The 25,800-nt window shown below is 32.7% G+C and overlaps 1 protein-coding gene across 1 annotated transcript; it reads left to right on the forward strand.

The window, feature by feature from the left end:
* The first annotated feature begins 2,042 nt into the window (after positions 1-2,042).
* Positions 2,043-12,986, forward strand: LOC126969712 (twinfilin). Its single transcript, XM_050815260.1, has 9 exons — positions 2,043-2,311; positions 2,722-2,799; positions 3,131-3,242; positions 4,737-4,899; positions 5,469-5,602; positions 7,284-7,387; positions 8,818-8,961; positions 9,749-9,867; positions 10,410-12,986. The coding sequence occupies exons 1-9, from the start codon at positions 2,287-2,289 to the stop codon at positions 10,560-10,562; spliced, it is 1,032 nt and encodes a 343-aa protein (XP_050671217.1). The 5' UTR covers positions 2,043-2,286; the 3' UTR covers positions 10,563-12,986.
* Positions 12,987-25,800: the final 12,814 nt, after the last annotated feature.

Consider the following 25,800-nt stretch of genomic DNA (forward strand, 5'->3'; position numbering starts at 1 on the left):
GGGCAGAGGTTCGGTGTTCTTCTGTTCAGGATTCCTGGCTTCCTTCCGTCGGCGTTCTTGTTCGGGCTTCCTGGCTTCCTTCCGTCGGTGTTCTTGGTCGGGCTTCCTTCCGTCGGTGATCTTGTTCGGGCTTCCTTCCGTCGGTGTTCTTGTTCGGGTTCCTTCCGTCGGTGTTCTTGTTCGGGGTCACCACTTTAGAGACTCAGCGTTTGGAGATTAAATAAAACAACTGCATGACTGCGAGGAATATGTGGAAGATGATATATTTTACTTCGGTTACATGATATATATACAAAATCCTTAAAACTAGTTAACCAATTACAATTGTAACTTAAAAAATATTACAACAACAATTACAATTACAACAAGTTTAGAAAATACACACCAATACTAAAGCTTACATTTTGACCAATAGTAAAACGTTTCATTCAATAAGAATTGAGAATAATATTATGTGTTCTATCTCGCTATAAAACTAATGTTATCGCAGTGAACCGGCCAGCGAGCGCGCGCTTGTGTAAATTCGCGTCGAACCTCGATCATCCGATGTCAATGAGCATTTAGAGCACCTACTCTGTCGCTCATTGATTAAAATTGCATGAATAGTGCTTGACGCCCCGACGCTTCAGTCGAGTACGCTCGGCCTTGCTCTGCGGTTGTGTAACGTGGAGCATATGACTGATCACGTGAGTATATCTGCGGTCGTCCAGAGAAAGTGACGATGCTTGTACTTCGATGAGCTGACTACTGGTGATCTGTATGATTCTATGACTTGATGTACAGCATTATGAAATGGTTCTTATCAGAGCTAATATTACGGTATATAAAATAAAATGTTCTTTTCAGAACGAATCTTTCGGCATACGCTTATTACAGTTAATATGCACGATCTATAATACTACGAAGGTATTACGTTGCAAGTTAGATATTAGACATTTGTATTAATTGATATTATTGGTTGTAGGTACAGCTACAAAACCAGATCCTCTAAGGTCCACTCCACTGGAACATCTCTCACGATACCCATGCGGATCACATTGTTGGATGGAATAATGGCGTCATATTTTGCTGCAGCAAGACTATTATGTTCCAAAATGGTGTAAAAAGTGACCGAATTTAATTGGTCGAAGTATAATGCTGAAAGCAGGTTCACACTCTTTACTTACATGTACAAAAAAAGGAGCATCGTCCAGATCAGAATACCGTTTTCTATTACCTTCATACTCAGGTAAGGTATAAATAGACTGAATGGATCCGACTATTTGAATTTTTCTTGAGTAGTTGAGATGATTGAGGATCTACGTCACTTTGTCTTTTCCTTGAAGGACGGGTCGAATTTATGTTCATGGGAGATGGATTACTAAGGGAATTTTGACCAGAAATCCCTTTCCCGGGATCGGGGGGAGGGATGCCACCGATCATATTTACACAAACTGAAGACTTACAATTATATATGAGACAACACACTTATATAAACACACAAATTACCAATTAGACAATCAACAGAAATTAAAATGCAGCAAACACACGCAACAGGTTAATTAAGTAAAATAAGAATTAAGAAATTTCTCTAAACACTTGTTTCAAGCACTCACCACGAAAAACTCCTATAGTCAATTCCTCGACCATTATTTTTAGTTTGAGTTTGTTAATTTTGAGATTTGAGAATAATTGAGATTCATTTTGTACTTTCAACTTTGTCGTTTGAGTAGTGAATACTGAATACCACAGAACACTATTACTCCAACGAGCTGAATAAATCAAAAAAGAGGATGTAAATGCTACGTATAAGAGGCGAGACTGCCTAAGTAAAAATTGAAATTTAGTTTCGTATGAAACGTGCAGTGAGATTTAACTTATGTTTCAAATAGTAATTAAAATAATTGGGCGACGAAGTATAATCCGGCTAAGTTTGAAAGCGAACAGTTGCAGAAACGTAATGGATATTTGGCTATCTCCGTTTTTTACAAGATTATAGCCGCCATCTGTCAATCTGTCAATGAGTGCCTTTCATACAATCGCTTTTTTCTTAGAGAGTTTCGATAAGCTGCTAAAATGTATCATATTTCGGAAGCTGATTAGTGATTTCTAATTTTCTAAAATCTTTTAACTAAAACTGTTAAGTTGATTAATTATTTTACTCCATTACATATAATACGTGTATTAAAAATAATTCATACGTTTGCATAGTTAAATAGAATAAATAGTAAAAGAGTAATTTGTAAAATTACATTTTGTATAATTTTGTTGTCTCTTGTTAAAGTAGACCATACTTAGCTGACCAACATGTCACATCAAACGGGAATCCAAGGTAGAAAATGAATCAATTGTTTCCATTTATGATCACTGTATTGTATTGAAATTCTATTTAAAAAAAAACTGGAGTTTCTTGTGCCCATTTTTCTTAGGTCTGAAGTATATTGTAATAGTTGAAATCACCACTAAAAATCATTTTACTATTTTTTACAATTTGTATTTACGATGCCATTACCAATTAAAAGGATAATCTGGAAACTATAATTTCCTAAACATAGGCACGAGCCTATATAATAGGAATAATGATAGGCTCGTGCCTAGGATAGGATATGACCACCATGTACAATGACTTGGTTAATTGATCAGTGTTACAGTATAAATTATACAGAATTCCCTTAAAATATTTAGGTATCCGGATTTTTTGGTTTCAATTACATATATAAAAATAATCAATCATACTTGCAGCAAATGCAGAATTAAAGAAGTATTTCAGTAAATGCAGAGATGGCAAAATCAGGTTATTAAAAATTAGCATAGAAAATGGTGAGTAAAAAATTTTGCGCTAAAAAATTACTTATTAAAAAATCTGGAATTCAACGCTTTAATTAATGAGACCTTTCCCAATTTTTCCAACTTCTTCTGCCTTTTAGAAGCAACATGTAACAAATAAGTTTTGTTAATTTGCTTAAATATAATTCACGACACTATAAATTATTATTTATTATATTTATTCTGTAAAAGAGTAATGAACCTAAATAATTGAATGATTTATATCCATTTAAAACATAAAAATATGTACTAAATTACAAATAGATAATAAAAAGTTTTTTTATTAAAATAATACTCAATAGTGTTTTTTAACTTAAATTTTTAGAGCAACTTTCCCTTGAAAAACACCATCCAGTTAAAGGAACATGGGAGCAAGATTATGATAAATATGTTCCATATTTAATTGAAAATGATCTTCCTTGCTATATTCTTTACAGGTGAGATTATTTTTGTAAAGTAAGTACCACCTTTTGCCTCGGAAAACAGCAACAAGCATTGCAGGCTGTGTATATTATATATAAGTGTACTTAATTCATCCATATTTCTTTAAACATTTTAATTTTATAAATTTATTTAGAGCTTTTATTAATTTAATAGGATAAAAATAGTTGTATTTCATATTATTAAGCTTCTCTTAATGTCATGTGGTGATAAACACACACCATTTTTCTAATCAAAGACTATTCATTGCAATAATTAATTTACAGTCAATATTTTTTTTTCCATTAAATGGTTTAAATGGCACCATGAATAGTTATTTACATTGGTAGAGTCAGTAGTATATTGCACACCTTCTAAGATATATATAGATATAAGATAAGATATATAGATACACTAGAAATAAGGGATTGCTTGTAACTAATTCTAGTAGGCTTCATAAGATACATAATAGCTTTAAGGGTAAATGTATACACTTCTATAATAAATTCCCAGCCACTGTTCAGGCATTATCTATAAATAAATTTAAATGTTTTATAAAAAAATGGCTCTGTCGTAAATCCTATTACTCCACTGCTGAATATCTAAATGATCGGACAGCCTGGGATTAGATTGTGATTATTTTATAGCGATAGAAATGATTGTACACTATTGTATATTTTTATTGAAAAGAGCGCAAAAAAAGAATGCTGGGAGAGTTTCTTGCGCCGCTTCTTCTCTCTCAGAGCGCCATTTGTTTCCGAAGCGGTAGTAGTATCTAGTAGTTATTAGAAATGACATCAAAAAGAATTCTTAAGGAATCAATTTTGAGAAAGTAAATGCCTTTTATGACTTAATGTGGTAGGGTCATATGTCCTAGTTGGCCTTAAAATATTAAATTTTAGGCAGTAATTTCTTAACAAAATTTATATAAGAGCATGTTGTGGAAGATTCACATGATGAGGGAGGTGAAAACATCTGCAACAAAGATAAAGACATTTGTTGCCAGCCTTTCAATGCTAACTGATGCTTTTCCATGCTAACATTTTATGAGAAAAATTGTTAAAATAATTCCACACACATATTCCCACAGACATAATCCCCCTTATTCATAATGGTCCGCTAACTTTAAACAGCCGCTTAGGAGTGTTTTTTCTCATTCTGACTTAGGTCAATAGAAGAAGACAGAGTGAGAATTGGCAATGCTTATAAGGCAAGTCTATAGGTTGTTTTTATTTTTGGTGATGAAAATAGTAATTTTCTGTTTATTTTACGAGGTAGATGAAATAAAACAATATAGCATTCAGTAATATATTATTGTACCATGTATTATTATTACCTATATAATATTAATTTTAAAATAAAAATAAAATAAAATAAAAAAAGGCACTTCAATGTAATGTTTTCTCTAGTTAGTGTTAAAAACTACTGCTTAGTTGATCTGAAATAATCTGAACATTTGAATGTTAATCTGGATGCATTTTTAATGTAATTTATATATAATATTATTTCAGATTTGACTCAACAAATTCCATTGGTTATGAGTGGTTACTTCTAAGTTGGTCGCCCGATAGTGCTCCAGTAAGACACAAAATGCTCTATGCCTCTACTAAAGCCACTCTAAAGCAAGAATTTGGCTCATCACACATTAAAGATGAAATGCATGCAACAACTAAGGTGAATATTTTCATGTTTATTACATTAACTTAGCGTTCAAGTATAAAAATGAAAATTAGGGTAATGGGTGTTGTAAAGGGCCGCCTGTTTCCGCAATTAGACCACTTAGTTGGGTTAATTTTGCGTGCAGTGTTGACGAGTCATTTCAACCAGCCCCGCTCCTTCCAGAAGTTCAGAACAGACCCGTTCTTTTATGACGTAAGCGTAACTCCGTCACATAAAAAAACCATTAGGTACACGCCTTTAACGATACCCAATTTCAGCTAAACCCAAAAAATACTATACACTATATAATATTGTTACTAAACACAATATATATCAACTTTTCCATAGAAGTCTCTTCACTACTGCTGTACAAAAACTGTTATCTGAACAACAATAAATGTTGGAAACATTCAACATCTTCGTAAATTTTCAATTGTTTAGTTACACATTCATCTCAAAATTACAACATGTGTGTGTTATCTTTCTAGCCTAGTGAATGCAAAAGGTATTATAAGTCTTTGAATGTTTAGATGTAATACTACATAAACCACTGTAAGATAATCATTTTAATATCGTGTTTACAGGAAGAAGTAAGTTTGAAGGGATACAAGTCCCATTTAAGTGGAGTTAATGCCCCAGCTCCATTGACAGACCGGGAGGAGGCATTGAAGGAGTTGCAGCAGAGCGGACAAGATCCCAACTATGGTACAGATGCCAGGTGATAGTCCAATTTTTTTAAATGCACAAAAATATAAATGAACAAATAAAATGCATGTGAAAGTTTGATATTCGACCCCAATGACAATGACAAGTGCATTTACATGTCGGCGTTACGCCAGGGTTTCCTTGAATTGTCCATCATGAAGAAATATAACACTAAGAATTTCTCGGTTTATTGAAGCACAACTGCTAGTATAGATATGAACCGTCTTTACATAAAACAACCGCTTTTATAGCTTCCGTCCAATAGATGAAACATAGCTTCCGTACAATAGATGAAACAGAGTAGATATACAACTTCTTTTAAAACACAAATACAATTAGGTATTGTAAATAATTCCTAAATACAGCTCAATAAATGTATTAGTGAATTTATATAACTTCAAATGATTTATATATTAGTTTATTCAGTTAATTTAAACAAACATTACGAAGTAAGAAGATGGCGCTGCAAGCAAGTTTCGAAATACAATTAAGAAAGACTTAATGCATAAAATAATAAAGTTTGATACAGAATAACGATATTAATTCTAATACAAATTAATTTGAACATTTTCACATTCAATTTAGTATTTTAACAATAAATAAAACATGAAACATCTACAAACAATTCAAACAGTCAAAACAGTGTCTATTAAATTAGTTAGACCTTAATAAATAACAGTTTTATGTTTACAAATAGCTATTTGTATAAAATCTTATATATCTTATATATTCATTTTAACGATAAACTAAAACATTAATATCAATAGTTTCAAACAATTGACGGTAGGTGGCGATTTGCGCCCATATACACTATTCTAATATTTTCATAAATTAACTTCTATCATCACACTCAATTCATCATTATTTACCTTAGTGGTTGGTTGTTAGGGGTTCAGTCCTTAAGTTGTAGCTGTATTTAAAACACACAGTGTGTTCACGAGCCCTATCCTCCTAACACAGCATTGATATTGCTTCCTGTTTCTGCTGTGTTTGAACCAGGCTGAAACTCAAAGTTTACTCTCAAAGCCGCATGAATAACAATTGAACAATTGCAAGTAAAATTACCAAATCTCTACGCTCTAATGTTTCACTGAACCCCTACTAAACTAAAAAAAATGAGCATGACTTCCACTGCTAAACCACACTTCCACATTTAACTGAAAATTTAGAAAAAAAAACACAAGGTAGTATTGTTTGCGGATGACACTTCACTCATATTCAAAGTGAAAAGAAGCTAATTTTTATATGACGAAGTAAACAAGGTTCTATCTGACATTGTGTACTAGTTTAGCCCCAATAACCAATTGATACATAATAGACATAAAAAACTTAATATATTAAATTGAATGTGCCAATTGTCAAAAATGTTGATGCAAATATTTTATTAAACAGAGAGGTGTTAAAACCGGTGGATAGCTATATTTCTGGGCATTACTCTTGATTCCAAATTACAATGGGACACAACAACAAGCCATATTGAAGGATTGGCTGTGGTCTGTCCTTATTTCTGAAAGCGCCTTCGCCACTCAGGTACTTACCAGGTCTCCGTCTATGCCATCTTGGGACATCTAACCACTTGTGGTGAAGTGATCACTACTTCAGCTTATGGAAAGAAATATAAAATTATATAAAAGAGTGTGGTATAATGATAAAAAATTTGCGATTACAGCTAAAGATTTAAATTATATTTTCAGACAATCTACAATGGGCGGGATTGCCTTTCCTATTACTGAATCGGCAAAGCAGGGTATAAATGATCTCCAACGTGGTTCCTATAACTATTTACAGTTCAGAATAGGTAAGATGCTTGTATAACAAATCTATAAATATACATTCAAATATAATTGAAGTGACTGCGTACCTAATATATCTAATTAATTTTATAACCAACTTCAAAAAAGGTTATACCTTATCAAATAATGATTATTTTTTCATTGACATCCCGCCTATTAAATGCTCGTCAAAAATGTCCGGGCGGCGTTGTATATATACGTATACAACATTAACTCATACAGATTTTTACCAGTGGGAGGCTCCTTTGCACAGGAAGCCGGCTAGATTTTGGGTACCACAACGGCGCCTATTTCTGCCGTGAAGCAGTAATGTGTAAACATTACTGTGTTTCGGTCTTAAGGGCGCCGTAGCTAGTGAAATTACTGGGCAAATGAGACTTAACATCTCATGTCTCAAACTGACGAGCGCAATTGTAGTGCCACTCAGAATTTTAAGATTTTTCAAGAATCCTTAGTGGCACTGCATTATTATGGGTAGGGCGTATCAATTACCATCAGCTGAACGTCCTGCTCGCCTCGTCCCTTGTTTTCATAAAAAAAAATCTAAACTTTCATTCAAATTACAACATTATTTTGTGGCAGTAATGTTCAAAGTCTATTTATATACGCGCATAAGAAGCTCATTGATTATGGTGCTAAATGTCCGAAAGAGACGGACATCTCTTTTGTATTTTGTTCTAGCAATTCAAATGTAATTATTAAACAAAATTATTCAAAGCGTTGGTTACATAATTTTGTTAATTTACAGGAGCAATTTCATTTTAAGTTTGAATATGCTGTTATTTGAACAGTTTATTACTGAACAATTTGTCATTGTTACTGAACAAAAACTCTGCCTAAAAGACGCGTAGGCAGAGTTTTGCTTCAGACAATTTTTGAGCGTGATCGTGAGTCTAGTTGTTTATTGTACGTCAATGGAATTTTTTTATGTATGTTATCTCCGAACTCCACTGTTTATTGAAAATAAGAATAAAAGATAAAATCATATCTACCTGACCAAAAAATCGGGCAAACAAACATAGTTGAGAGATCATTATTACCCAGTTAGACGTTTTTTTTTGTAAAACTCATTCTCTCATTAGAAGCATTATTATATTATTATTATATATATATATATATATATATATATATATATATATATATATATATATTATTTATTACCTTCCAGCTGACCCGGCATTGCAACATTACTTTATTTTTCTAAAATTTTTTTTTTCTGAAATAAACGTAGCCTAAGTTACTACTTATTACATCAGCTCGGGTCCACTAGTATATTCATATACATGTAGTAAAGAAGGTTATTTCAATATTACAATAGACATTCCAATTTTATTTATATGTGTAGATTACCCTCCCTTTATGAGTGCACACTTGATAGGATTTTTCACCAATATTAGTATTATGTTTATTTTCTTAAATGTATTGTATTTTGCAGATTTAGAAAAAGAGCAGATATGCCTAGCTAAGGCTGCTGTGATAAGCTTATCAGAATTACCAGCACAAGTGCCGACTGACGAAGCGAGATACCACTTATATATATTCACTCATACGCATGAGGGTGACCATTTTGATAGTATTGGTGAGTATCTGTTTAAAACAGATTTATGTTTGGCCTGGCCTTTATTCAAGACGTCCATGATTTGATCTGGTCAAGGCCAGGTCAAGAGTAGCCTAAACCGAAGAGCATGTATGAAAGGAATAATGAAAGTGGACGAAGCTAAACAAGTATGTAAGGATCGTAGCAAGTGGAAAGAACTGGTCTCTGCCTACCCCTACGAGAAAGAGGCGTGATTTTATGTATAAATGTATTTATTGTAAAATATGTATTTATACTGTGAATATTTCAACTTTGAACAGTATGTTGTAACTACAAAATTAAATTATACAGTTCTCTTCGGTGGAAAAACTCCATAATAATTAAAGGGCGTACTCTCGCTTATAATAACTGGCAGCACACCTGTCATTACTCTGGTAATCTAACGGCCGTTTTCAATAACATATCTATTCTTAGTTTAACTTACAGATACATTGCTGTCACCATTTAATTATAAAACCTTATCTATCCATAGTTATATCCAATATAGTTATAGTCCAATGCAATCTGTCAATAGTTTATTGAAATGTAAGTAAGCGTATAAGGATAGATTTGTCAACCTCTAGTAAGTTTAACTACGGATAGATAGGTTATTGAAAACGGCTGTAAGAGAGCATGTGCATAGCTTGCAGATGAAGATGTTTCTAGTTAGGGCATTTTCCACCATTACTGTCCCTCCAATCTAAGCCCATGGTGATCACTTCCCATTAGCAGACCCATATTCTTGCTTTTCCTCCATATGATAAAAATTATGAATTTTTTATTTCAACAGTGTTTATATATTCAATGCCCGGATATAGCTGCAGTATCAAAGAAAGAATGATGTATTCGAGTTGCAAGGGACAATTCCTAGAGGTTATCGAAAGAATGGGATTGGAGATTGCAAAGAGGGTAAATAAGTATTATATTGCGATACTTCTAGAACATTTGTAACATTGACCTTAATGCTAATTACTTTTGGTGTATTTCTTTCACTATATCGATATTTTTTATTATAAGCATTAAGGAGACACTCACCTTATGGCAGGTGAGACAAGATGTTGTCTCAATAGCTCAGTAAGTTAACAGACCCTTAAAACAAATATATATATACATAATATTAATTGGCGGCATAAAATAGGCGTCGCTGTGGTATCCATCCATTCGGTATCAATGTAAAAAAACCGCCTACTCTTAGATACAATATGTACTAGATTATAAGGAAAATCTTAAAATTTGCAAGAGAAAAAGGGATATATATAATGTGCGGACGCGCTGGCGCTCCTATAAATATGGTAAAAAACAAACTTTAGGACACAGTAAGGTCGGAGTTTCTTACTTTCGGTATATAAGAACAATCTTTTTTACCTCTAGTAAACATTGTACGCTACATTAATATATTTATTAAATATCTTGAAGTGAAAAGACTAAAAATCTATTTTAATTTCTTGCAGTTGGAGATTGACGACGGAAAAGAGCTTACTGAACAATTTTTATATGACGAGATACATCCGAAGAGAAACTTGCACCGGCCGGCATTCGCAAAACCAAAGGGACCTCCGAACAGAGGAGCTAAACGTATAACTAAGTCTCAGCAATCGCAATAACCGTAATTCGTTCCATTAATTTGCTACGAACTGATTCTTTATATGCATAGTCAATCTCGCATTGCAAGGTTGGCATTGGAAGCATAAATGTACTTTGGTATAAATATTATAAATGTTTAGAAAAAATACTGGATTGGCGCTCAAAATATATAAAAGTCATTGATCAGTAAAAGTCACTTAACATATTAAGTAAAACCATTTCATACAGTCATTTGATGGTAGGTAGTTTTAATTGTGTTTCGAGTGCTGTTGAGAACTCTAGTTCTCTCTCTTATCACTTATCACAGCTCTAGCTGTAATTAGAGATTCGTACTTTCGTTTTTGAACGATAGTTCGGTGTCTTCTCTGAATTTATTAATTAACAAAAGGTCGCATTTCTGTATGTAATGTATGTTTGAAAATAAATTCGGACATGGCAACAAACCATTGGTTTTTAAATGTACAGGTGTTGAATGTGTTATAAACCGACTTGAAAGTCCGGCTCGAAGGACCAAATGATGTTGGGATTGTAACGTTTTATGTGAACTGTCATTTGTACAGTCGCCGTGGATAACGCAAGACTTGCTTTGTACATTCAGTACAGTATTATTTATCTTAAAATTGAAATAATATTGCTTACAGATTATTTATATTAGAGTAATATATTCTTATAATAATAATATATTCTTAGGATGATCTACAGTTTTTTAAAAGCAACACTTTAATTAATTTTATAATTATCTCATAAAAAATAATTTAATATTTCGCTATTATATCCTATATTTTTGAAATATGACTTCTTTTGATTTTGTCAACAGGAAACGTCATAGCTTGAGAAAAAGATTGAATATAGTTTTTATGTCTTTTCAGTATCAATTCATAATAATTACTTAAAATATTTTTGAATTAATATTATAAATCAGTCATTATATTAATAATTATGCGTAATATTGTATTACGGTATAAATATAATTTTGTTGTATAGATAAAATACCTTATTAATGATTAAAAAATCTCCATTAAACACGTTTTATTGGAAAATCAACGTAACTCGGTAAATAATGTAATATTGAACAAATATATCTTAATGTGAGCATTCAATTATTACATTATGGTAAACATCAGTTTTAATCATTTATTTATAGAATTGTTTTAAATAATATATCTACGTATTTTTTCCAAGCACTTATTATAAATCAGACCACATGGAAAGTCTATATATATATAGATATATAGATTTTATGTATAGAGAGTCGTGTTAGTTACACCATTTATAACTCAAGAACGGCTAGACCATTTTTTCTGTTGTTTGATTTTTTGGGTTTCTCTTAGTCTGGAATAGGATAATAAGTAATTAAATATCGAAAAAATCACGGATAAATATTATTATAAAAACATTTATTTTCTCATACATTTTGTATGGATTGACATTTTCATGACATCTTTAGAATAGAAAGAATTCAATGAAGTTTTTTGTTAGTTTCACGCTACATGAGTAATAAAATACAACTGACAGTGCACGTCATGTTATTCAAGTCGACTGGTGGGTGCAATGACGTTCTTATGTATAGAATGTCATTGGGTGGGTGTGTTTGTTTCGAGTTTCTATTAGCTTATTGTGCTATCTTTCCCGACATAGACGTAATAAAGAAGCAACTAGGATTCGAACCATTGCGAATTGGACAGACGAAGAACAAGAAATTGCAGGTAAAAATCACCGCGTTAGTATGGGCTCGACGTTGTGTTTCTGAATCACAAGAGCAAAGCGAGGCAGCCAGTAACCCTCAGAGATCAACAACTAAATAATTTTCGACGCACAAGAAGAAATTTATGAAGTACTGATTTGAATAGAGCAGCGTTTCGATTGCAATACTGATTACCGCTTGCATACTAGCGTTCACATTGGGTCAATGGACGTTGTTTGCAAGTGTTTTCCGGAGAAACGCCAGGATTGTGCTGCCTTAGTGGGCAACTACCGAATCACGACATTTTCTAGCAAACACTCAAAAATACAATGTTTGTTTCCAAATGTCCCCATTTGGGGCAGACATTATCTAAGAACGACGATTTAATCCGACATTCCGGGTATATTTTATTTATATTCTTACACACAATACATTCGATGTATGCTAATTCTAAAAATAAGTGTTTACAAATCGGACTTTGTTTTTGATTTTGTAGATACAAGGACAGATTCACCATCGAATTGGATCATTGCAAACTCTCGAAGATGCACACCATAAATTTTAACAATAATATTTCATGGGCACCATGGAGGAACAACGACATCAAAAGATCAATGCATCAATGATAATAGCAATTCTTCATGATCTACAGCAACTACTTCATGAACATTTTGCATGTCGAGTTAGCCCGCAAATCTTTAATTTCTGATCCGTCTTGCATTCGCCATGACCATTAACAAATCTCAAGGCCAATTCTTGAAAGTTTCGAATAAGAGATTTCCACTTATATAGTCACTTATCACGATATCTCTGGAACCATAAGGCGTAGAGACTTGAAATTTGGTAGGAATATTCCTTTCGTCGAGTTATAGAGGTCAGCTAAGAACGGATTTTACGAAATTCCATCGGCGAGAGTTTTTTTTAACAGAACAACGTCTGTCGGGTTCGCTAGTAAAATATATATCAATAAATAATAATAATTAAAATGTACTAGGTATTGCAGTTTTTTCATATAGCGAGAAGCTATTTTAGTATATTATGTAGGTATATTTATTTGGTGGTCAGTATTTTTCTGCAGTTATAAAGTGTGTGCTCGACGCTTTCTAATAAATTAATGAATTTTAAATTTTTAGCGGACACAGACCTTAATAGGCTGTTAAAAAAATATCTTCTTTCTTTGTTGAATAATGGAATTAAAAAATTTAAGCGCCTTCGATCAGAACTAGTGCTGTTTCTTTTAATATTTAACAGTTACACGAAGCCTTAAGAATCAATATATCTATTAATGCGTTTTCGGCGAGAGTTGGTAGATACAACGACGCGTGTTTTTATTTTAACTATCAAGTGTGTGAAAGTATAAGTATTTTTTGGTATAAATCGAGTCTTCCCGTTGCTTTAAGTAATGCTTATAATATTTAAAATGGTAATGTACATAATTTGGATGATAATTGGGTATTTTGAGTTGATTGAATAGAAATTTCATATTTTCAATATGAAATCAACATGATTGGCTTGAAATCAAATCATACATGGAAGTATTTCACTGAAGGGAGATGCTAAGCGTATTGCATCTATCAAATAATGCTAAACATACAGCCTCGTTGTTACTTTATTTTATTTATTTATTGGAAAACAAACAGCTTAAGTTATGAACACATTGTAACACATAATTTATATTACACAAACCAATTAAGTTTTCACTTAAATATAAACAAAGTAGGAATGAATATAATACAAAACATTACGATATGATATACAATTAAACATAAGGCGAAAAAAGTAAACTAAACTTATCAAATTTATCGGTTTGACATTTAATAAGGATGTTTAATAAAATTAAAGAATAATTTTACTAGAAAATGTTTGATTTTTATAGCAACTAGCTATAAAAAATGTCTAAATAACTATAATTATTATTATAAGTGTTGCATGCTCTTATAACAAAACAATTGCTAGTATAATTAGTTCTACGAACAGGGATAAAGAATGTATCTATAGAGCGTGTACTATGTTTTGGTATACAAATCTATCCTTTTACTTACATTTCAATAACCTATTGACAGATAGCATTGGACTATATTGGATATAACTATGGACAGATAAGATCTTGTCATTAAACAGTGGCAACAGTGTATCCGTAAGTTAAACTAAGGATTGATAGGTTATTGAAAACGGCCGTTAGTCATGTAATATTTTGAAAAGGAAAACTTGATCTCTGTATTCTCTAGGCACGCATTATTCACATAACTCGAAATTTTAAGGCCCACGTAAAGACAGCTGAGTCCGATTTTGGTAGAAATAATTCGAAACGACGAGATCGTTTGCGGCATCAAGAAACCAATAGTTAACAGTTGATTGAGATCCGATTTCAGCGTGTATATGCTTTTTTTCATTCAAGTCCACGGTCCACGCTAGAGCATAAGATGTACATATGCATACACATATGAATTCACATATTGTGAAGTTTTTTGTACTATTAAGGTTAATATCGTTTCAGAAAACTTATCTTTGGTATTCGTACGAACGCGCGAGACAGCCGTAATGGAATAACCTCAGATAATTTGTTCGTATAGATAGACTGTAACAGCTTTGAATACGTCGAAAAAAATGAGGTTGACTGTTAACCTCTATTTTAAGCAATACACTATTTTACGCACACTAACACAAAGTGATATACAAATCGCGAGTGTCAGACGTAGCTTGTCACGCACACTAAACTAATAAACCAGGCCTATTTTCATCGGTTGGCTAGCTGGAAGATACTAATTATTAACTAAGTGAATAACATTGATTCCTGCGTGCATCAATCGAAATTCTAAAGAATAGGAGCCATTTACCAATAACTATGTAACTATATTATAGTTTTGTGATAATTGTTGTACTGTTCTTTTAGTAATGCAGCGCTTGTGGAAGATTGTCTATGCTATAGTTAGTTTTAGTTACTAGTTTTTGTGATCTTGCCATTGCATGCTTTTGTGATCTTATTGATACCAATTTATATAAATATTTCTGTATTTTGATAACCTGATTTCATGTTTATTCGTATGACTAAAAATGTATACGTAAAAATAGTGTAGGACTTATATTGTTTGACTTGTAAAGTGTAACAGAAAGACTTCGCTATTTAAATTATTGAATCTTTTTCTATTGGTAATTTTGACTTATCTGTAGTAGTTGAGAGTTGTAAAAGCTGTGAGCATTATCACGGGGAAGATACTTGCATGACATTCTGCTAATTTATTAATACAACTTGTTTATGTTGAATTCCCATAACTCTATGCTATTAACGAGACCGCGTTTCTTATCTTTTATACAAAATAATTGAAATAATTATCAAATATCAATGTCACACACTTTTACGAGAAACTTGGCAACGCTTCATACTAAGACCTTCGAATTATGAATTATCATTCATAACTTCAAAATATGCCACAATCTTACTTTCATTGACTATTATGTCCTTTGATTAACTTTGTAAGTGTAAGTTTGGCAACGTCGCTAGGATTAGGACTAAGGTTACAATCAATGGGTACACAATTTTCAGCATTTAAAACCATTTTACACCCATAAATATGCATTTTAGAACACATGTTTCTGGGACAAACTTATGGGAATTCGTATAAACACGTATATTTAACACTGCTTTTTTAACTTAGTCCAAAAAAATCCGCTCTGAAGTGCGAGCGAACAAATGATATTGGTAATACTGCTTCCTCGTTTAATGATTGCGTGAGCGGTCGCTATAACTACATTAAAATTTGTTTAAACAGTAGATTTAAATGATATTTTTTTTGCAGGTAGGCAATTGTTGTTAAAATTTATATTTTAAATATTATTTAAATGCATCTTAGATTATGTGTCGTATTTATATTAACTCTTAGTCGTATGTTTATTGATTAAGTACATTTTTTATTTAAATATATTATTGCTTTTTATATGTGATTGTTTTATTGTGGAATGGGTGTGGCAACGGGCTTAATTCTTCATCCGCATCCTTTGGGACGGCTAAGGTACTTATAAGAAAGTATAAAAGAGATTGCGGCATCGATACAGCACAATTATTGTGTATACCGGATGCCGGCTAGATTACTGGTACTACAACGGCGCCTATTTCTGCCGTGTAGCAGTAATGTGTATGCATTAATTACTGTGTTTCGATCTGAAAGGCGGCATAGCTTGTATAATTACTGGGCAAATGAGACTTTTCATCTTATGTCTCAAGGTGACGAGCGCAATTATTGTGTGCCGCTCAGAATGTTTGGGTTTTTCAATAATGGTAATAACGTCCTGCTTGTCTCGTCCCTTATTTTCATAACAAAAGCTCTGGTTTTGATGTAGCTGAGTTCAAACAGCCGTATTTATTACCTATATACCTCTCAATACGCTAGCATTTTTAAAAAGATCTCGGAAACAAATAACAACGTGACACTCGTTTTGACGCGGCACTCGCTACTGCAAGACCGCGAAAACCGCTTAAGGGCCTCGTCGATGCCCATATTTGTGTGTGTTATTTCTAACGTTTGTAGGTAGCTTAGTGTTCGTACGCAAAAGGTGGTCAAAGCAGTAAGGGAAAGAATTCGAAGAAATCCTGTCCGAAACAAAAACATTTTATCTCGGGGGATGAAGATAGCACATAGAACCATGTCGCGTATTTTAAAAGATGACTTAGGACTTGCAGCCTATAAGGGACGAAGTAGTCATTTCTTAACTGATAATGATTTAAAAAAGAAAAGTGTGGTAAAATCGAAACAAGTACTGAAGCGGTTTAAAAATTTTGTATACGGAGGAGATTTTTTTTTTAAATTGAGCAACATTTTAACACCCAAAATAGCCGTTTCTATGCTCAAAGCTATCCAACTTCAGTGATGGTTTGGTGGGGTATTAGCTATAAAGGATAGACTAAGCCATACTTTTGTGAAAAAGGTATCAAAAGTAGTTAAGCCCCTTAACAACACCATGTTCAATAACCAAGAATTGTCTTTCCAGCAATAATCGGCGCCGGGTCATAAAACTTGATTGGAAACGAACATTTCGACTTCATCAGATCTGAAGACTTATTATAATATAATATAAAATGAAAATAGACATGTGTCTATTTTTTTTCATTGAAAAATACTTATTAATTCTAAAATATACCTAACGGTTTTTCAACTTGGTGTCGTGTGTGTATAATAAAATAAAACACAATATCAATAATTTGTGCATGATCTTATAATCAATAGCTTTCAGATACAATTTCTTAAAAATCTCCTAACTATAAGCATTCTTTTGCTACACGTAAAATAATACGCATAGATTCACTTTCACGCGCGTATGTTCGCGCGCAAAAATAGCTGGGAAATCAACGGAATTGAATCTCAGAGGGATCGGATCGCGACGGGATTATATAAATTCTTTGATAGTACGATAATATATTGTAACTCTATAGTTCCATAGCTGTGTCTGACAGCTAATTCTCGTTCAATATCCCCAAATTAAAGTGCTTACCGCGCCTAAAGCAGTTTCACTTCAAAAATGTTTTTGTTGTGAAATGTGAACCGTAAATCAACTGATCAAAATATTCGAGCAACGTACAACATGATATGTGATAATTAAATCCTTGCACTGTTTATGTCTGATTTTTGTGCGGTTCTATCGTGCAGTTCGTGTTAATTGGAATGCTCAGGGGCTTAAATTACTGTTGTTCAGTCTGCATAAAGTGGTTCGGTGCAATTAAGTCGTGTACTTGGCTTCCACTGTTAGTTACAGCACTATGTAAATAATGCGTGAATTCGCTCCCTTTGTTGAATAGCTCGTGGCTAAATTGTATGCGCTCTCAAATACTCACTGGTATTTTAACTAGTCATGTAAAAGTACAAGAGAGGGATTAATGTGGGAGTTTTTTTTTGGTTTCAGAAATAGATAAGTGCAATATTATGTCGCGCACCGAATATTTTAGTTTTTTAGTTATTTGTATTTATTTATATTATTATTTTGTTTATTTGTAACGAGACCATCACCTCAAAACAAAATACAATAAAAGAATATTTAAATCATTGTAATTATTATGACGGGTACTCACGATCTATATTTTATTGACTTAATGCCGATATTTCCATCCAATTGCATGAATCGTGGTCACGGCGGGACTGTGGAGGCGGCGAGAAACACTTGACACATTGACACTTGACACTAATAGTACATCAATCTGTCCACTTGCCGCCTAGTTCGTTTTGGTCTTTGATTCGCTAATTCACGACACACACTGCTGATGACGTCCATACATACCTACATATTTAAATAATTTTTCAATACCTACAGGTAAGTACTGGTTTATGGGCAAAAAAATTGATTGATGTAGTTTAGCCGTTAGACCTCCATTTAATGACTTTGAGGAATTAATTAAATAATAAAAATAACAAAGACTTCAACTTAAACAATAGACAGTGGCGTTTTTATAGGCACAAGTCAAAGCATCAATACTCCCTAACTAGTAGGGTAATCCAACTTTATCCCGAGCGATACATTGTGATGTGTGTAGTAACGCTTTCTTGGAAAATATAAAACAAATTACTATTTTTACTTGCAAAAATGAAAGCAAAGATATTTGAAGTCCATTGCCGCTCAGACGGCATGAGCTTCCTCATAAGGCCCATGGTTAGGTTAACAGACATTGTCGTTTTTGGGATGAGAAGATTTACGGAGCTTCCGGAACGCTTTTATAAAGAAATTTTTATAATATGTTTAAATGTCGAAGTTTGTTTATAGTATATTAAAACTGGCCCGTCGTTTTCCGTAAAAAACATAATAAAAAGCGAACGAAGAATAGTTTAGTAATTTTTTTGCACTTTCTTATTTCACCCTCACATTTGTATGAAATAAATAGCCTTTTTTCAGGTCGATTGTCATTTCAATAAGAAATCTTTCGAGAATGTGAAGTGTAAATAGTACATTACGATACAAGTGCGCACAATAATAGGAAAAGTAACTAACAGTACAATAAGCACTACGGATCTTTTAGTTCATTTGGGTGCTTAAAGTGTAAAATAACAAGAAAAACAATTTATGGAAGTTTCTTTACTCGCAGTGTAAATGCATCATAAATATCAATTTAAAAATTTTTTAAAATATTTTGCTTTTATGCTCGCTTTTCTGATCGAGTACTTTTTCTTGTCAAAGTTCGTCTGTCCGATTTCATAACCTGGACTTTTTTCTAAAATTATTAAGATTCGGATTATTGTTATTATTATCAGCTTGAATAATTTGACCGTGTGCAACGCAGACAGCATGCACGCTGTTTGAATTGTCGGGGACCCAGAACTCAGTGAACGGCTCGATAGCCTGGTGTTGCGTGGAGACGTCGCTTCATTATGTGTCTTCTATCGCATTGATCACGGAGAGTGTTCTGAAGAGCTGTTTCACCTGATCACCTGCCGCCGAATTCCAACTTCGCACGACACGCCACAATATCGGATATCATCCCCACCATCTGCATGTTGGGCTCACGCTAGTTTCTTCCACGCACAACAAAGCTGGTGGAATAAGCTTTCTTGTGCGGTGTTAAAGGATTAAAGGCCGGCAACGCTCATGTGATGCCTCTGGTGCTGCAATTTGTGCATCGTTGATCACTTCACACAGCTAACCGGTACGCTCTTTTGCCCTCCTTATCCATATAAAAAATAACGCCATAATAATAATTTCGGAATAATAATAAATACAGAAATTGGCCGATAAAAGCTTGATTTATAGGTTCATGGATTAAGTAAACACAATTTATTAAAATAGTTTAATATTTTTATGAACATAAAATACAGCCTTTTAATTTTAACTTGTATTATTAATCCTATTTCAATTTGAGTTATAGGATAAATTTTATTCGTGTACAAAATCTGGCGTGCAAGAATTTTCTATTATGATATTTATATAGTATTAGCTGACCCGGCAAACGTTGTTTTGCCATATAGAGTATAATTCACGCGATAGTTTTATAAGTAATAAAATATTGCCTATATTATAGCCTGTACATCATTTTGTTCTATTGTCAATAGTTTTTGCAGCGCACGCAAAAATAGGTTTTCGATTTTACACCTTGTGTTACAAAATAGCAATTTTATTAGGGGTCCCTAATTTTGAAAAAAAAAACATAGCCTTCCTCGATAAATGAACTACCCAACACTGAAAGAATCATTCAAATCGGGCCAGTAGTACCAGAGATTAGCGCGTTCAAACAAACAAACAAACAAACAAACACTGCAGCTTTATAATATTATAGTATAGATAAAATTCTCATGTCGCGGTATTTGTAACTCCTTCGAAACGGCTTGACCGATTCTCATGAAATTTTGAGTGCATATTGGGTAGGTCTGAGAATCGGACAACATCTATTTTTCATCCCCCTAAATGTTAAGGGTGGTCCACGCCATTTTTTTTTAATTTTTAGATAATTTTTTAATTATGATACAGCTTTAAAAAATACAACTTAAAATTTTCACCCGTCTACGATAAACACCTATTTTTCTAACCCGATTTTTATACTATTCTGTTACATCCACAGATCCGCAATAGGGTTGCAAGATGGCAATGGATTTTTTTATTTATTACTTTATATGGAAATACAACGTTTGCTGGGTCAGCTAGTTATAAATAAAACACTGTTTTTTTATGAATTTGCCAATAGTATTTCATAATATCAAGAATTATTTCGTAAAATATGCTCCCTATTGCTATAATGGAATTGTTTCACAGCAGAACTGTCAAACTGTGCGTCTGTAAATTCTCTCATAGAAAATACGTCCATATAAAACAAATATTGCAAATAAAAATAATAATGGGTCCCAAATCGATATAAAAAATATGCTATCTCTCAAGTTGGACTATAACTGCATTCCATGAATTAATCCCCATTAAAACCTTTTTTTAACAATTCTTTTGAATAACGTAATACTTTTGTTTTGAACATTTTCTGGGATCTTGTTGTAAAAACATATACATCGCCCACAAAAGACTTACTAACTCGACTTAGCCGAGTAGTAGGCATTATTAGTTTATGTCTGTTCCTGGTGTTAACGTTTTGGTGATGACAGTTTCTGGTAAATTCACTTATGTGCCTATGAACATACATTACATTGTCAAGATTATTGTGAAGCAACAGTAAAGATGTTAATTTCTTTGAATTTTGCTCTCAATGATTCTATAGGACATAGGTTATAAATAGCGCGAATAGCCCTCTTCTGTAGCAGAAATATTGTATTAATATCGGCAGCGTTGCCCCATAGCAATATACCATAGGACATAATACTATGGAAATAACTAAAGTATACTAGTAAAGTTCACTGGAATCAATGTCTATTTCTGTCCCATTAGCAGTCATTTGATTTATTCTACACATACACGGAAAGAGCCTTAATATAGATGTGATATCAACGAAACCGTGTCATTAATTACTTTCAAATATACGAGGGGAAAGTTTTCTGAAAATCCAAAGCAAATATGTGTGGAAATCGATTACAAAAGTTTTGTTTTTTAACTTACCGCTAAGAAAATTTAAAATTTTGGAAAATTCGGGAAGTTATAGGTTATATTTCGAAATCCCGTATTTCGAAAATCGAGTTTTCATCAGATCTCGACGCTTTAAGGTCTTAGGAAGCTTCTCTGATTGTATGTATTTGTGTGTGGGTATGTGGGTGTGGGTATATGGGTGTGGGTATGTGTGTGTGTATGTATGTATGTAAACCTCTCATAACTTTTGGATGGTTCAACCGATTTCTTCGCGGTTGGCGCCATTCGAAAGGGTTTGACCAAACTTAAATTTTGAATATAATTACAATACAAAATACAATACTTTTCTCTGTTCTTTTTAACAATCTAAGCACACGAGTAAATTCACCAGTGAGAGGCTCCTTTGCACACGATGCCGGCTAGATAATGGGTACCACAACGGGGCCTTTTTCTGCCATGAAGCAGTAATGTGTAAGCATTATTTTGTTTCGGTCTGAAGGGTGTAGCTAGTGAAATTACTGCGCAAATGGGTTTTTCAAGAATCCTGAGCGGCACTTCATTGTAATGGGCAGAGCGTCTCAGCTGAACGTTCTGCTCGTCTCATCCCTTTCTATTAAATAAAAAAATCTAAGTCTATAGTAAAACATGAACAATGTAATATTTTGATAGCATTAGCAATACCACAGAGTAGGAATCAATACATACGGCAATACTAACTAATGAAAAAGCGACAAACGCCTTATCTAGGTATTTATAACGCTTGGGAAAGCATTTCCCGTAAAGTTAGAGTTAATTATTAATAGGAAAACAGATCTTGATTTCACAAGAAACTTGAATGTAATTGTATAAACATGATCAGTCGGTTTCTAATTAGTAAACGCTGCTTCTGAATTATTTCAAAGGTATAGCATCAGCTCTCAAAGGGAATTGAAAATTAGGGATGAACATTTCACTTCTATAGCCGTACTATGCAATTTAATTTACATAGTCTGCTTCTTAATGTTTATGGCTCTGTTACTCAGGCTTATTCGACCGAGGCTAACTTATTCAATAAGAATAACTTTATGTTAAACACAATTTTAAATATTTATGTGCTTTTTATCTGCTATAAGGTTAAGTGCTTTTTTAAACAAAGGTGCATGCATTTTTACCATGTTTAATGTTGTTATATGGCTCTTTGATTTAATCTACAAATTTATAGAATACTAGCTGACCCAGCAAACGTTGTATTGCCGATATTAAAATCGCGATACAAAAGTAACTGTTGATCGTAGATGGGTGAAAATTTGAAGATGTATGTATTTTTTAATGCTGATTCATAATCAAACAAATTAAAAAAAATTAAAAAAAAATTTCGTGTGGACCTTCCTTAACATTTAGGGGGATGAAAAATAGATGTTGTCCGATTCTCAGACCTACCCAATATGCACTCAAAATTTCATGAGAATTTTTAGTTTAACTACAAACACCGCGACATGAGAATTTTATATATTAGATTGTAAATATGGTCAGCTTGTTGAATTTATTGTCAAAGTCAAATTAAATTAATTCAATTAATCGTCTAATAAATGTTTCTTTTAAATTACTGAATCTACCATATGTTCGTAAAAAGTAGAGCACGTGAGAAGAACATACAACTCAACGGCCACCGTTTTCAATCAATAGAGTATTTTACATTAGCTGTAATAAACAAAAAAAAAAATATTTTGTAAAGTGCTGCATCCAATATGTGAATCGTGTTCGAAGTTTTAAGTATCAAACATTTTATTAAAAGTAACAAAGATTTAATTGTATAAATATTATAAATTATCGTTTATTGGATGCATCAACCTTTAGAGCTTAAATTCATTGTTTGTGTAAGGATGCTTCGTCAACATGATAGTCATAATTATTGTCATAATATTAGTAATTAAATTCAACAAATACAATTAATTATAAACTATAACAGGTCGGCCTGGCACCAAAAGCAGCACCCGTTCGCGAGTTGACGCATAGACCAGCATTTGAGGGAAGCAGACGACCCGGCACACGACGCCGCCGCCATTGCTATTCTATTATGTAGTTTATTAATAACGAATTAGGTTGTTAGAGCATTGCTAGTTGTGGGTCATCATAATATTCATGGGTAGCTTATTTTTTATATCATGTTGATTATTTATCATAGATACTAAAACACCTCTTTACTTGTATAATAAACTTGAATGGCTAGGGCAACGCAGTGCTAATAATATAAAAGCCAGATCTGCCTCGCTGATATTAGCAGTGCCCCGGCATCATTCAACAGCGTTCAGGGGTAGTTTTCGTAACAGTGCTACTAAGTGCTGGAATAATTTACCGCCACCAATTAGACTATTAAAAAATGTTCAAAATTTTAGATCGAAATATAAACAAAGTATTTTATAATCATTATATAATAATTATCCTTTATGTGCAATGTATCTTATAAATTAACACAATTCTGTATTTTTATTATGTACTTATATTTAATGTTCACCAATATATTTATATCTCATTTATAGTACCTAATGCTACCTTTATTATATTATATACAGTTACATACAGATTAAACTATTATTTAATATTTATTATTATTACAATTATTTATTTATTTTTATTTTATTACACTATAAATTAAGAAAAACGAAAAAGAAAATATAATATTTAGTCATTCCCTTTGATACCTACCTACACAAATTAATAACAATGGGAAGACTAATGCAACTGTTTACTCCAAATGTCACAAGGGGCTGCTGAAAACCAGTGTTGTGTTGGTGGCTTCTGCACTGACACAACAATATACTGAGTCAGCTCCTTTTAGCAGGGAATCACGCTCACACTGTTATTTTTAATACTTTATTTTTAATCTTTATAATATTGTTACGCTATTTAATTTAGTATTTTAAGATTTTAATTAATATTGTAAATTGTTGTGTTTTTGTGTGAGTGTTTTTTTATTGCTAATAAAGTATTTCTATTTCAGGGCAAAAATATCAACTTGTGGATTGAATTAACTGATGCTGCAATGACCTGTGAGTGCATTCGCCAAATTTTAATTAGTTTGTCGCTCGTCATTCGGGAGCAGAGAAAATATGAAATTGTGATCATCTTGTAAAAATCAGATGGCTGCCGAACAAAATAATCTTTACAATCGTTTTCTAAGCTCTTGGTGAGTTGATACACTTAAAAAAAGCAAGCATTTTCTTTTTGAAGTCGGTTTAAAACGAGATTAAAGAACTTTTGTAAATACAAGTTATTCGGAGATTGAATAAATTGATTGGACATTATGCAAGCAGAATTAACCAATACGTAGCTGGATAAAAAAATATTAAGTTAAAAAAATATTGCAATAAGGTTGTCTGAGAAACTTTCTGTGTGAGACTATAAATAATTTGCCATTCGAAAATCATTAGCAACTAGAAATATTATATAAATAGCCGATCAGAAAGAGTTTAAAAAAAAATATAGACAAATGAAAGAAAACTAACAGTTATTTTCAATAACGCTGAGGCTAAAGTTACATTAAAAAAGTTTATAATAAATGTAGTCGTTAAATGTTTTCATTTTGTTAAGTTTCTGCACAAATTTCTTAATTTTTTAAATGTCAAGAATCTTCTACGAAATTAGAAAACACTTAAGAAAATATCTTATATCTTTAAACGAGCAATTCTTGTATATATATATATAATCTGAATCTCGGAAACGGCTCCAACGATTTTCATAAAATTAAGTATGCAGGGGATTTCGGGGGTGATAAATCGATCTAGTTGGTTTCAATTAAAAAAAATGGTTTTATCCATGTTTGAATGAGAAACAGCTACAATAACATTAGAATACAAAGGTAAATTTCGCCACTATATACAAGACTATTACCTATAGCTCAGATGGGACATTGGGTGATCCGGAAAGCAGAAGACCCCGGTTCGAATACAGTTGTCCTATTATTTTTTTTTTGTTCAAGTTTTGTACATTCTTAAAAATCCGAGCAAGGCTCGGTCGTCCGGATATTATGAAATAAATCGATAAAGCCGTTCTCAAGTTATAGCGCGATCAGGAGAAATAGGGGTTCATTGTTATATATTACTAGCTGACCCATCAGA

The sequence above is a fragment of the Leptidea sinapis genome, chromosome 1, assembly GCF_905404315.1.
Source record: "Leptidea sinapis chromosome 1, ilLepSina1.1, whole genome shotgun sequence".
In the NCBI taxonomy this organism is placed as follows: domain Eukaryota; kingdom Metazoa; phylum Arthropoda; class Insecta; order Lepidoptera; family Pieridae; genus Leptidea; species Leptidea sinapis.

Bases quoted from the DNA above. Each gene is read 5' to 3' on its own strand.
- LOC126969712 (XM_050815260.1), top strand. From the start codon at position 2,287: ATGTCACATCAAACGGGAATCCAAG. The intron at 4,900-5,468 runs GTGAATATTTTC...TCGTGTTTACAG, and splicing joins AAATGCATGCAACAACTAAG to GAAGAAGTAAGTTTGAAGGG. The intron at 8,962-9,748 runs GTGAGTATCTGT...TTATTTCAACAG, and splicing joins TGACCATTTTGATAGTATTG to TGTTTATATATTCAATGCCC.